This window comes from Meles meles, chromosome 7 (assembly GCF_922984935.1).
Source record: "Meles meles chromosome 7, mMelMel3.1 paternal haplotype, whole genome shotgun sequence".
Taxonomy (NCBI): domain Eukaryota; kingdom Metazoa; phylum Chordata; class Mammalia; order Carnivora; family Mustelidae; genus Meles; species Meles meles.
Genome location: NC_060072.1, coordinates 2,874,931 through 2,887,056, shown reverse-complemented (window position 1 = coordinate 2,887,056; position 12,126 = coordinate 2,874,931). Strand labels below are relative to the sequence as shown.

Below are 12,126 nucleotides of genomic sequence, written 5' to 3'. Positions count from 1 at the left end.
CCCCTCGCGTGCCCCGGTGCCCGTGTCCGATTACATAGAACGATCCTAAAAATGGCTTCAGCAGGTAATTGGCTGAGCCCAGTACACCCAACGACCGCGTTGTCGTGTCACCGGTGCAGACGGCGTCGTCGTCTTTCAAAAAGACTTTATGTACTGACACAGACCACAAGCAGGCAGAGAGGCGGGGCGGGGCAGACTCCCCGGGGCGCAGAGAGCCCGACGCGGGGCCCGAGCCGAAGGCAGAGGCTTGACCCCCCGAGCCCCCAGGCGGCCCCGCAGCCGCCTTCTGTTCAAGCATTCGGAGCGCGCGCGAGCAAGAACCGGCGCGAGAGCCCTGGCCGGGCAGAGGCCGGCGGAGGAGCAGGCCCGGCCGAGCAGGGCGCCCCACGCGGGCCGACGCCAGCACCCCGGGTCTGAGCCGAGTCCGAGGCAGACGGCCGCCCGCCGGAGCCGCCCGCCGCCGCGCCAGCGCGGACCCACGCCACCCTGACGGGCTCCGGGCCCTCCGCGAGCCCTACCTGCCGCTCTCGGCGCCGGGCTCCGCGCGCCCCCGGGCCCCGCCCCGCCCCGCCCCGCCGCCCGGCTGCGCCCCTACTATCCCCCCCCGCGCGCCCCGACCACCACCCCCGACGCCCCTCCCGCCGCCTCGCCCAGCTGCAGAGCACGGAGCCGGGCCTGGGCCCCGTCAGCCGCCAGGGCCGCAGCCACCACCCCGCCTCCCCAGCGTCGCCCTTTAACTCCGTCAGCGTCCGCGCCGTGCGTCTGGCGCGCCTGGGACGGAGGCGGGACTTCCGGACGCGCGTAGGCACAACTTCCGGAAGGAGGCGGAAGAGCCTCTAGGCTCCAGGCTCGGGAGTCCCGGGACAGCTGAGGGGCCACCCGGGGTTCGAGAAAGGGCCGCCGGGGCCGGCCGGCTGCGCTAGGGGTGTCGGGGCCGCGGGTCTGAGGGATGAGGAGGGGCCATGGCCAGCGACGGGGCCAGGAGGCAGTTCTGGAAGCGGAGCAACAGCAAAGTCCCGGGCAGGTGGGTGTGACGGGGGAGGCCGGGTCGGGGTCAGGGGTCAGAGGTCAGGCGGGCGCGTTGGCCCGCTGGGCTGCGGGGGGAGTCGGGCTCTGGGGAGTGGTGGCCTGGGCTGCGGGAGGACCGCTGGGGACGTGAGGGGCGTCGAGGGCACAGGGGGGTCGAGCGCAGGGTCTGGGAGGTCGGTGGCTGCACGTAGGTCGAGGAAGGGAGGAGGCGGAGCGGCCCGCGCGTGTGTCCCGACACGGCAGGCTCTCCTCCGTGCGGCTCCGGGGCTCTCTGGGGAGCCGAGAGGGGCGGGCTCGGGTCGCGATGCCAGGAGTTCGGGGAGTCCGGGCGGCGGCTTCTGCGAGGGGGCGTGGCGGCTCGGCCCGCTTGAATGGCCTCCTTGTCTGTGCCGCGCCGGCGGTGCTCGCCTGGAGCCGCAGGCGTCGCTCGAGTGGGTTTGGGACTCCCGGTGAATTTCCACGTACCCCACTTTCTGGCCTCAGCCGTCTGCTTTCTTGAGTCAGCAGCAGGAAGAAAAGGAAAAAAACAACCAGTAAAGGAAGTGCATGCAGTGGCCTGGGTGCACCCTGGGAGCTGCCGGGCTCCAAAGTCCTGATCCGCCGTCGCTGAGCGCTGGCCTGGCCCGGAGCGTGAAGACAGCGCGTGGACAGTGCCTCGGAGGAGCGCAGCGGCTGGCGAGCGGGACTAGAGGGAAGCAGATGTCAGGATTCCTAGGCGCGGTTACTCTGGAAACCAGCGTCCGAATACTGAAAGTTAGGAACGGCGGTTTCAGAGTTCCTCCTCGTGGAACCGTTGACAAGCCCAGCTCATTCTTGCTGGCTGCACGGGGCCCACACTCGGGGGGTGGCAGAGCTGTGAGCTTGCAACTCACCGTGTTCAGCCAGAAACGTTCCGTTTTCAGAGAGCAGTGAGTTACCGGCCGCTCAGACACACTGACTTCGGAGGGGATTGTCAGAGGCGGCCAGACGTCCCGCTTCACGCCTGGGGTTGTGCGTGATGGAGGAAGAGAAGAGCTTTCTTTAAAACCAATGTCAGGGTCAAGGTGATGTGAAAATTCTGGAAGGGCAGAGGATAGGAGGTCCCAGGCGTGACAGAGACGTACGCTCCAGAACATAGACTCTGGGAGACACGAGCCTCGTGGCAGGAGAGCTTTTGTGTGTTGCCGTTGGGTGTTCAGGTTTTGGTTGTTCCTCAGTCTAAGTAAACGGATTCTTAGCCAGCCGAGCTCTAAGGATAGTCGAGCTGCAGCGTGGAGTTATCACGGTGAGTAACGCTTGGACCGATGGCTGTGCCTCTTGGTAGTTTGTCCTTGTGTTGGGCTCAGTAGTGTTCCCCACCCCACAGTGCTGTCTACCTGGAAGCCTGTGACTGTGACCTTACTGGGGAATAGCACCGTTGCAGAGGTAATCAAGTTAAAGTGAGGTCCTACTGGGTGAGGGTGAGCGCTAGTCCAGGGGCTGGCGTCTTTAAAAGAAGAGGGAAATTTGGACACAGAGACACAGACGTAGGGAAGATGGCATGTGCAGGCGGAGATTGGGGCCACGCGTTCACAAGGCCGGGAAGGCCAAAGGTCCCAGGCAACCAGTGGGAGCTGGAAGAGGCGAGGAGGGATTGTCTCTGAAGACTTCAGAGAGAGTATGGCCGTGCTAGCCCCTTGATTTTGGACTCCAAGCCTGTAGTTTCTCTCATGCTATGATGGGCATGGGACGCTCGCCTGGTCCCCAGCTTCTGTGAGGCTCTGCGTCACCAGACACAGACTTCCGTTTCCTTCTGATTTTGGCGCTCTGCGTGTCTTAAGCATTTTTGCGAGTTACAGAGTTGGAGTGGAGGCTTGGAGAGCTGCCGGAGGCTGTCACTGCAGAGAGCAGGGCACAGAGGACATGGGGGGCCGGCTGGAAACGCCTGCCCGGCGGCCTGTGGCCTGCGCCTCCTACGGTCTGGCTCTGGCGGTGCTGCTGTTTTGGGCACCAGGAGGTGTTGCGAAGGCAGGCTCTTTCGGCCATCCGTAGCTCACCTTCCTACGGCGATCGCCGCGTACTTAGTCCCTACCTGCACGAGCACAGCGCTGGCAGCGCCCTGGCCCGATTCCTGCGGCTCTCCCGGCCCTTTCAGTGCGTCCCAGGATCGTCTCGCTCTTGGAGTGTGGACCTTAGCCCAGGGAAGCACGACGGACGGAGAACAGACTCACCACGAACACAGAACTGTTAAGGGGTCTTTCACACAGCGTAGCCCTTAACACATCGTTAGCAATCATTCCCTCATCATACGTCCTTGTGATGTAATAGCAGGTGGTCACTGAGCTCTTACCGTTTGCCCGGCACGATTCTTGGTGGCTGCAAGTGTGGCATCTTCCTAGTGTTTCGGAGTTACAAAGCCGCACGCTGTCTTGCAGCCGACACTTGCTGAGGTAGGCGCGGGTGAAGGCCCTTGCGTGATTCCTCTGAGATGCCATGTGGAGCAGCATCGGAAGGCCCTTCGTAACCCGATCCCTGCCTGGTTCTGGAGCCACATCGCCCACCCTCCTTGCTTTGAATGTCACCCTCCGTGGTACTGCGCGACTCGCAGGTTCCCTGCTGTCCACGCTGTGTGATACTCTGTCAGCTTCAACCTCTCCGAGCTGCCCAGAATGTTCTTTGCCCCCCCCCCTTTGCCTGGCTTATTTTATTTTTTTAATTTTCCAGAGTCACCTCCCGTGCACCTCTTTGTAAAGCCTTGTGTGTTTTCCTTCAGTCTGGGCCGAAGTACCGTTTGTGCGTCAGACTCAGCATCGCTGGTGTGTGCTCATTTCTTCTCCAGACCGTGAGCTCTGCGAGTTTTGGGAGCGTGCCTTCCTGCCCTTTGCACTGTTAGTGCTGATAAATGGTGATTGGTTCATTACGCCTTCCGGGTTAACCTGGAGGGAATAGTGATTTCTTTCTTTCTTTTTTTTTTTAGATTTTATTTATTTATTTGACAGACAGACAGAGATCAGAAGTAGGCAGAGAGGCAGGCAGAGAGAGAGAGGAGGAAGCAGGCTCCCCGCGGAGCAGAGAGCCCGATGCGGGGCTCGATCTCAGGACCCTGAGACCATGACCTGAGCCGAAGGCAGAGTCTTTAACCCACTGAGCCCCCGGAGGGAGTAGTGATTTGGCCAGGGTGTCGCACCGCGTGAGAGGTGGTCTTACAGTAGCCCCCCGTCCTCTGCTCACACCGGTTCTTAGGTTGTCTTCTTGGCAGGAACTTCTTAGAAATTTCTCTTCTGGATGAGGCAGGCTGTGTGATACGCTGGAAGCGTCTTTGACTTGGTTCTGTGGTCTGGGTTTCAGCCTTTTTTTTCTACTCATCTCCGTGTGACTGTCACCACGTTCCGTCAACACCGGGCCGTTGGTTTCTGCCAGGGTAACTGGATGAAGCCGGCTTCGTCCTGAGCGGCCGGGACCTCCAGGCACATATTTACGTGGTCGAGTCCAGTTCTCCTTGACGAGCCCGAGAGAAGGCCTCTTGGAGCAGCTTTGAGAATTTGGAAATTTTGTTCATTTGGTAGCTCTTTGACCCACACAGTGCCCATCACAGTTCCGGAGATAGACGGTGAACAAACAGATCAGAGCCAGCGCGTTCACAGAGCTTGCCGTGGAGCGGGAAGGGCAGAGAATAAAGACCACGGCTCAGTTGAGAAGAGAGCACCCGTGAGAAGGGGGAGCTGTCATCCTGGGATGGAGGCCTCAAACAGAGCCTTCGGATGGCTGGTCCGGAGGCACGTGGCGTGGGCAGGGTTTCCTGGTGCTACGATGGCCAGAGCAGACCTCCCAGAAGAGGCACCATTTGAGCAAGACTCGCGGGAGGTGGGCGTACAGGCCCCCGGGTGGCTGGGAGGACGGGGGTCCGGGCAGGAGGCCAGTGAGTGCCAGGGCCCCCGTCGGGCGCGGCAGTGGTGTGCCTGAGAAGTGCGCGGGTCCTGGTGACCGCAGCCGAGGGAAGACGGGGACAGTCCTGGGGCACGAGATCTGGAAGGGGCTGGGGGCCGGCCTCGTGGTCACAGTGGAAAGACGTGGGCTTTCTGTCTCTTACTGTGATGGGGGAGTGGTTTGGAGGGTCTTGGCAGAGGCATGGCGGGATCCCCCTGGCCTCTGGGTGGATGGTAGGTGAGGGGCTGGGAAGGCAAGGGCAGGAGCAGGGAGACCGGTTCCCAGGCTGTGGCGACATCCAGGTGAGAGAGGATGGCGGCGCCATACGGACCGGGGGGGGCGGGGTGGAAGGTGGGGGTCACGACAGGTTCGGTCTCTGCGGTTCATCCTTTCTTGGGTCACTGACTCGCTTGGCTTCCGAGGGGCTGTTGCCCTCTGCTGTTGCGGGTGGCACTCTTGTCACACGTAACTGTAAATGGCCGGACGAGATCACGGCCCACCGTGTGTGCGAGCGCAGGCTGCCCCCCGTGTGGGTCCGCCGGGGGCTGTGGCAGCTCGGCTGTTCCGCAGGAGGCTGTGTGGCCGGCGGGACCTGGGAAGGTGACATTTGTGAGTGGGACGGCGGCAAGAAGGGCCTGATCGCATCCGGCGAGGCTGCGGGTGCTTGGGGTAGAGCCGGAGCAGGGGCCAGCTCACGGTGCTGGGAGAGCGCTTTCAGCATCCGGCTGGCACGGCCCGAGGCGTCTCCGAGCCCGTGAGACGGCAGCTCCGGGTCTGGCCAGGCCGCCGGCACTCATCGGACGGCAGCCGGGAGCCTTGTGAGAAGACGGGTGGAGGCGGGCAGGGCGCGGGAGGCCACAGAAAAGAGCCCCGAGAAAGCACTGACGGCGCTCGGTCCTGTCCACGGTGTCGGGGAGAGGAGGGGTGGCGGAGGGGCTTGGCTCTGCCCTCAGGCTGTGGCTGGAGCGGGGTTCCCTGACGGCTCAGCGTCGGCTGTTGGGGGTTGAGGTGACCCGCAGCGTTCTGGCCGGAGGGATGGGGTGTGGTCGCAGAGTCGCGCTCCCCGAAGAGGTCCATGTCCTTGTCCCTGGAGCCTAGAACCCGGTCACCTGGTAAAGGAGAGTGAATGTCTGCGGAACCCGAGACATTAACTTGTCCTGGGTGACCTGACGGGTCAGCGGAGCGAGCACGGACGAGTGGTCAGGACCTACAGCAGCCGCACGCTGGTCGGCCGTCTGGTGGGCCGTCGCCGGCTCTGGAAATGGAGGAAGGGGCCCCCAGCCCTGGGGGTGTGGCGGCCTCTGGCCGCGGGAGTGGCCTTCTGCCCGAAGCTGCCGGGACCTTGGTCCTGCAACGGCGGGAAACAGAATTCTGTCAACAGCCCGCGGGAGTAGGACGTGGACTCCCCCGCGCGTCCCTAAATGAGTGCAGTGGCCACACCTGGACTTTCACCCCCTGAGACCTGCCTTGGACTTCTGACCTCCGGACTTGAAGATGTCAAATGCGTGTGTGTGAGCCGCTGTATGTGGCGGATCCCTAGCAGCAGCCGCAGAAAAACCCCTGGGCGGGAGGAGGGTGGTCAGAGAAACGTGCTGGAGGGACGTCGGATGCGAAGGTTTGTGGGTGGCCCTCCACACCCGGCTCGGCAAAGTCCTGCCCTTGACTGTGGACCGGGTACCCGCAGCTGTCTGGCCCCCCTCCGCCCACCTCTGCAGAGTGCTTTTTGTCCCTAAGGGCAGGAGCAAAGCTGGAAGGGCTCCGCCCATAGCTTGTGTCTCCTTGGGTCCACGAGCGAGGCGGAGGCCTGCCTCCTTTCTCAGAAGCCGGGACCTGCGGCCCTGACCAGCTCGTTCTTGTTTTTGGAAACCTGTTTATTTCCTTGCTTGTATATTTCAAGTGGCTGTTTGGACGGACTGCATGTTTATTCCTCTTTGCCCGGCTCGTGAGGAGCCGGCGGGTCTCTCTGGGGCGTCGTGTGTCCCTGGGCTGGGTCTGTGCGTGGAGAAGGTCTTACTGCGCCGCGCCTGGGAAGCACTGGCAGGGGCGCGGTGCTATGTACACAGTCCTTTTGCTTGCTTGTTTCTTGGTGGTCCTGTTTCATGTCATTTAAATGCCTTTTAGCTGGCTTGGAAATAATGTTGAAAAATAATTTTGAGTCACGTTTTTTCTCTTACGTATTTGTCGAATGTAGCAAGTCAAGAGTCTTAAGTGTCAATTTTAAGTGTGGACAGAAATGATTAAATAAATCCCTAATGACTTTGATTAAATTTTTTTTTTAAGAACCGAGAGCAAGAGGAAGTATTCCATTCCCTGAGTGCTGTGAAGGCGCGGTCGGAGGTCGTGGGTGGGAACCAGTTGAAGTGCCCTGGCAGACGCTTCTGTTCTTCTGTTCCGCAGGCTGCCCTGGGCCAGCCCTGCCTGCGTGCAGCACGGAGGACAGTGACCCGGGGCCAGCGAGGGACACCTGCCCCTCCCGGGCCTCCCGGGCCTCTCGGGCAGCTCTGTCTCTAACCACTCCTCAGCTTCTCCATGTTCAGACACGCCCAGTGTGGAGTCTGGCCCTGCAGGCCCTTTGGGGTGCAGCACGGGTCCTCTCGGGGGGCCCGGGCCTCGCGTGGGATGCTGCACACAACTGGGCACGGGCACGGCCGGCCTTGGGAGCGCGGCTGCGGCAGGTCCTGGGGGGGCTGTGCCCCAGCCGGCGTGAGGCAGCGTGGGCCTCGTGACGCTGCACCTGCGCGACTGCTGCTCCCCGGCCAGGCTCCAGCCCTGGAGCGCGCCCTCGGCCTCCCTGTGGCCGGGGTTTGCCGACCAGGGAGCCTGGGCTGCGGGCGAGTAGCAGAGCTCCCTGGGCTCAGCCCTCGCCCAGCTCCTCAGGCCTACGGGGTGGGGAACCTGGTTCCCATGCGCTCGGATTTGCATAGTCTGGGGTTCCTTCGGGAGGAGAGGAACAGCGTCTTCTGGCTTCGCCCTGATGTTCCCTCCACAGACCAGAGGCAGAGGGGTTGGGAGGCCCAGAGGCAATGGGGCAGCCTGGGTTCTTCCCATTTTTGGAGCCCTGGGCTTGGGAGACTTTCATTTTGAGTATCCCCAGTCTTTCTGTTCCCCCATTCTGAAATGCTGTTTCCTCTTTTCTGGGGGTTAACGTGGAGATTCCAGCCCGAGTGCCGAGGGTCGCAGAGGTGCCTGTAGCCATCAGTGGTTAGAACAGTGCGGGCTGTCTGCGGTCGCCTAAATTAAGGGCTGCAGATGCCGTCGCCGTCGCTCGCACAGCCGGCCTGGGAGCATGCGCACCAGGCCCCGTGGCAGCCCTGCCCATGTGTGTTCCTCCCCGCATGGAGGGCGTCGCCAAGGTTACGTGTGCCCTGGCCTGCCGCTCCCGAGCGAGGGAGCCACCTCTGAGTCTGGGCGGGTGCCAGTTTGGGGCCGTACATTTCTGAACCCCGACGGCATTAGCTCTGTTCCCTGGGGCCCTTATGGGTGTTTTTGACCGTCCTGGGGTCCATCTTCCGAGGGTCTGGAGTTTGCCGGCCCTGTGGAGGAGCCGTCCTGGTCTGGTGTGCGTCCCGTGCCCTGGTGGGCATGTCCGTCGTCTGCCGTCTTCCTTCTCACACCGCCTGTGCACTTGAGTTTGGCCGTGCTGCTGGTGGCCAGCCCCCCTCGGTACGGTTCTTACACGTGCCGCGGAGCAGCTCTCCACCTGTTCCCGCACATATCTTGCTCCAGTTTTGAAATGACCCTTCTCTCAGAAAACATTTGTCCTAAACTGAAAGATAGATTAAGGCTTGCTGGCCCTAAGGCTTATGCCAGAGGAGGCAAACAGCGCTTGGTCCCTGTCCTCTGGGTGAGCTCCTGATCCTTCATGGAAAGCCCTCCACAGGGTGACTGGGATGTCACAGGGCGTTGGGCATGATGTGCGTGGAGAGCAGGGCGAAGGGCAGGGTCTTGGAAAGGGGACGGGTCCCTCGGTGCCACTCTGGACATTGGAGACGGGGGACGGCCCTTTCAAGGGTGCCGACGCACCTGCTTCTCTTGTTTTCCGGCGACTCTGTTTGCAGGTGGTGAAGGCAGCCAGCTGGTGGGACCATGTGTCGTGCTATTGGGGCGGGGACCTAAAAGGAGTGTTGGGGCACTCTGCGTCCAGAATTCAGGCCGGCTCTGGGAGGAGAAAAGCTTTACGTCCCTGCGATGGTATTTTCCTCCTTTCAGGGCGTTGGGCTGTCTGATGGGATGGAGGAGGAGCGCGGAAGGCCACCTCTGCCTTTCGGAGAGTGAGCCCGCCTCCGCCGGCGGCAGCCACCCCGCCCTGCCAGCCGGTTGCGCTGCGGGTCCTTCTTGGACCCCGGTTGCCACTCTGTGTGTGGGACTGCCTGGGAGGACGGGTGGCTCTGGGCCCCATTTTGTTTTCTCTCTCGGATCAGTTTTCTGCTCCCAAACCCGTCACTAGAGCCGTCGTGGCATTTTTTGTCTCAACCAAACGTGGCTTCATGGACGCACCTGATGTTCAGCGGCTCTGCCGGGTTGCCAGGTTGCGTCAGGCAAGGGAAATGCGGGAGCTGGTCGGAGGGCGCTCTCCTGTCTCTCCTGTGGAACTTAACTCCTTCTCCTGTAAAAGGCTCAATCATTCAGATATTGTATAACAAAGTAAGCATTTATTGGATGCCTTCTGTGTGCCCACCAGGCCCTAGAGTTGCTGGCCTGGACCCCCTGCAGGGCAGCCTGGGGCAGCGAGGGCGAGGGGAGGGAGATGCTGGTGGAGGGCGGAGGTGACCTCAAACCGGACCTTGAAGGACCTTCCATTCCTGTAGGTCTGTGCGGGGCTGTGGGGGTGTCGTGTGCACAGCTGAGGGAAAGGTGACCAGCAGAGAGAAGAGCTTCAGCAGCAGGGACCAGGATGAGGTCGGGTCGTCAGACTGCGGGAGGGGGGGTTGGGGTTGGGGGCGCTGGAGGCCAGCGCTGGCCGTAGGCAAGGGTGGTGGTGTGGGGAGGGGCGGGAGAGGCGTCGGGAAGGTTCCACGTGTTCCCCAAGGGCACTAGGAAGACCTTGCAGACGGAGCTGCAGAGGAAGCTGTCCCCTGGCTGGCAGAGCTGAGACCAGAACCAGAGGCAGCAGCGCGGGACAGTGACAGCAGGGAGGCTGGAGATGTGGGAAACGGTTCGGGGTTTCGGAGGACCCGGAGACTGGCTGGATGTGGATGGCGTGCTTCGGGGAGGAGGGAAGGGGGCTCTTGGGTTCTTGGATTGCTGTTCGTGGAGATCAGGTGATGGAAGGGGTTGTGACCTGGTCAGAAGGAGAGACTGAGCCCCGAGCCAGGGTGATGGGGACAGCAGGTAGGTTTTTGATGCCACAGATACGGGCAGCCCAGGGAGCACGGGGAGCAGCTGGTGGCAGAGGGTGCGGAGGGTGCGGGAGGCTGGGGGGCTTGTCGGTCTTCTGCCTGGTCCGTGCGGTTGTCCCGGAGCTGGACACCGTGACGAGTGGGCGTGAAGCGTGGCCCCTGGGGCAGAGCTGCCTTCTGTCGTGGCCCCGTTAACGCAAGGTGGGGAGGGTGTGGCTGAGTTGGCCGTGGTGCCCAGAGGCAGCTGTTGGAGAACCTTTACCTGGAGACGGGCAGGAGCGTCAGGAGAGAGCATGGTACCCCATAAAGTGGGAAGAAGGCAGGGTTGGGTCCTTGGCTCTGGGGAGTGGAGGTCAGGAATGTGCGGCAGCCTCAGAAGCCTCCGGACAGGCCAGGCAGGAAAGGGGGTGTGGCGTGGGGTCGGAGAGCAGGGTCAGAAGGGCTGGGTGCGGTGCGTTTGGAGGCCAGACGGGGGCAGGAGGATTGAGGGGGATGGGACTTGGGGGTGGCCGGCCCCCATGCTGTGTGCTTTTCTCGCTAATTCCCAAGCTTGCTTGCTTCTTACTCTCGCCTTCTGTTTTCCATAACACGCACCCATCGCTCTTGTTTGGGCTGGGGTCTGGCAGGCGTGGAACGCTGTGAGCTTCGGGCGCGTAGCGTGATGATTTGGTGTGTGTGTCCTGAGACGGTCACCAAGCCTGTCCTTGACCTCCGTCACCACACACAGTTCGGATCGCTTCTCTCTCAGCCGCGGTCAAGGCTGCGACACAGCGTTGCTATAGCTGCAGTCACCGTGCGCACACGTCACTTCCCCAGGACTGGGTTAAGTGGGTGCCTCCCACCCGTCTTCTCCCGTTTTGCCGCCCCCTCCCCCACTGGACAGCCATCAGCCTGTCCCCTGTCCCTGTGCGTTCACACGGTGCTCTTCTCCTGTGAAGGAATGCTTGACCTAAATGTGCTCATTTCCAAGATCTATTTCAGGAGACATCCGTGGGGCGTCTTGCTGATCAACCCAACGATTGCCCGAGTCTCTCCTGGGTTCTGGGGGCCCCAAGGAGCGTGACAGGAGGCAAGTCCCATCCCTTTTGTGGGGAGCTCATGGCCCCGTGGGGGCACTAGACGGCCGAGAGCGTGTGGGACAGGCTGAGCGTTGCTGCCGGGCGGGGTGGCACGGCTGTGTGAGCTGGGACGGCTGGAGAGACGCTCTGACCGGGGTCCGTGGGGCCCAGTGCTCCTGCAGTTGCCTCCAGGGGCCGAGAGTCCCAGACTCTGCTGTGGGCGGAGGGACGATGGAACCGTTTGCTGTGGTGATGATGGCGTTTCATGCGGTTTCCTCTGAAGCCCTCCGAAGTTCATTCCCTTGGAAAACTTACTTCTCCTGAGTATTTGATAAACCCGGGGAACATCGCTGTGTGTTTGCGCGAGCCTGATGGTAAGTCAGTCGCTAACTGAGTTCCTATTTCAGAGAAGTGCCGTTGCGCACAGAGGGGCGCGGCGCGGTCTGGGGGCCCGGCCCGGGAGGCTGCTGGCCGCGGCGGGGCTCCCGACCTGCCCGCTGACGCCCCGTGACTGAGCTGTAGGCTAGCACCTCCCAAGTGCTGGGTCAGGCTCTTCGTTTCCTTTTTGACGCTTAGGATGTCTCTTTTCTGTACTTTCCCTCCTCTCATGCCTCACTGTCTCCCTTGGGGCTGCTACAGCCCCACTGCTCCAGCCTTTCCCCAAGGCTCACGTAGCTGCCCTGGTCCCCGGCCTGTCAGTTGCGTTTCCAGGCCAGGACCTTGGTGTGTGTGTGTGTGTGCCAGGGCCTTGGTGTGTGTGTGTGTGTGTGTGTGTGTGAGAGAGAGAGAGAGAGAGAGAGAGAGAGAGTTAAACC

At 62.0% G+C, this 12,126-nt stretch overlaps 1 protein-coding gene across 2 annotated transcripts in view; it reads left to right on the top strand.

Annotated features, from left to right (window-relative positions):
- The first annotated feature begins 826 nt into the window (after positions 1-826).
- The window catches only part of TBC1D22A (TBC1 domain family member 22A), a 298,612-nt gene continuing 287,312 nt past the window's right edge, over positions 827-12,126 (top strand). For both annotated transcript variants that reach the window (XM_046013568.1, XM_046013567.1), the window contains exon 1: positions 827-1,024. In XM_046013568.1, coding sequence (XP_045869524.1) covers positions 963-1,024 — 62 coding nt within the window. In that variant the 5' untranslated portion in view covers positions 827-962. The remainder of the gene's footprint in view (positions 1,025-12,126) is intronic.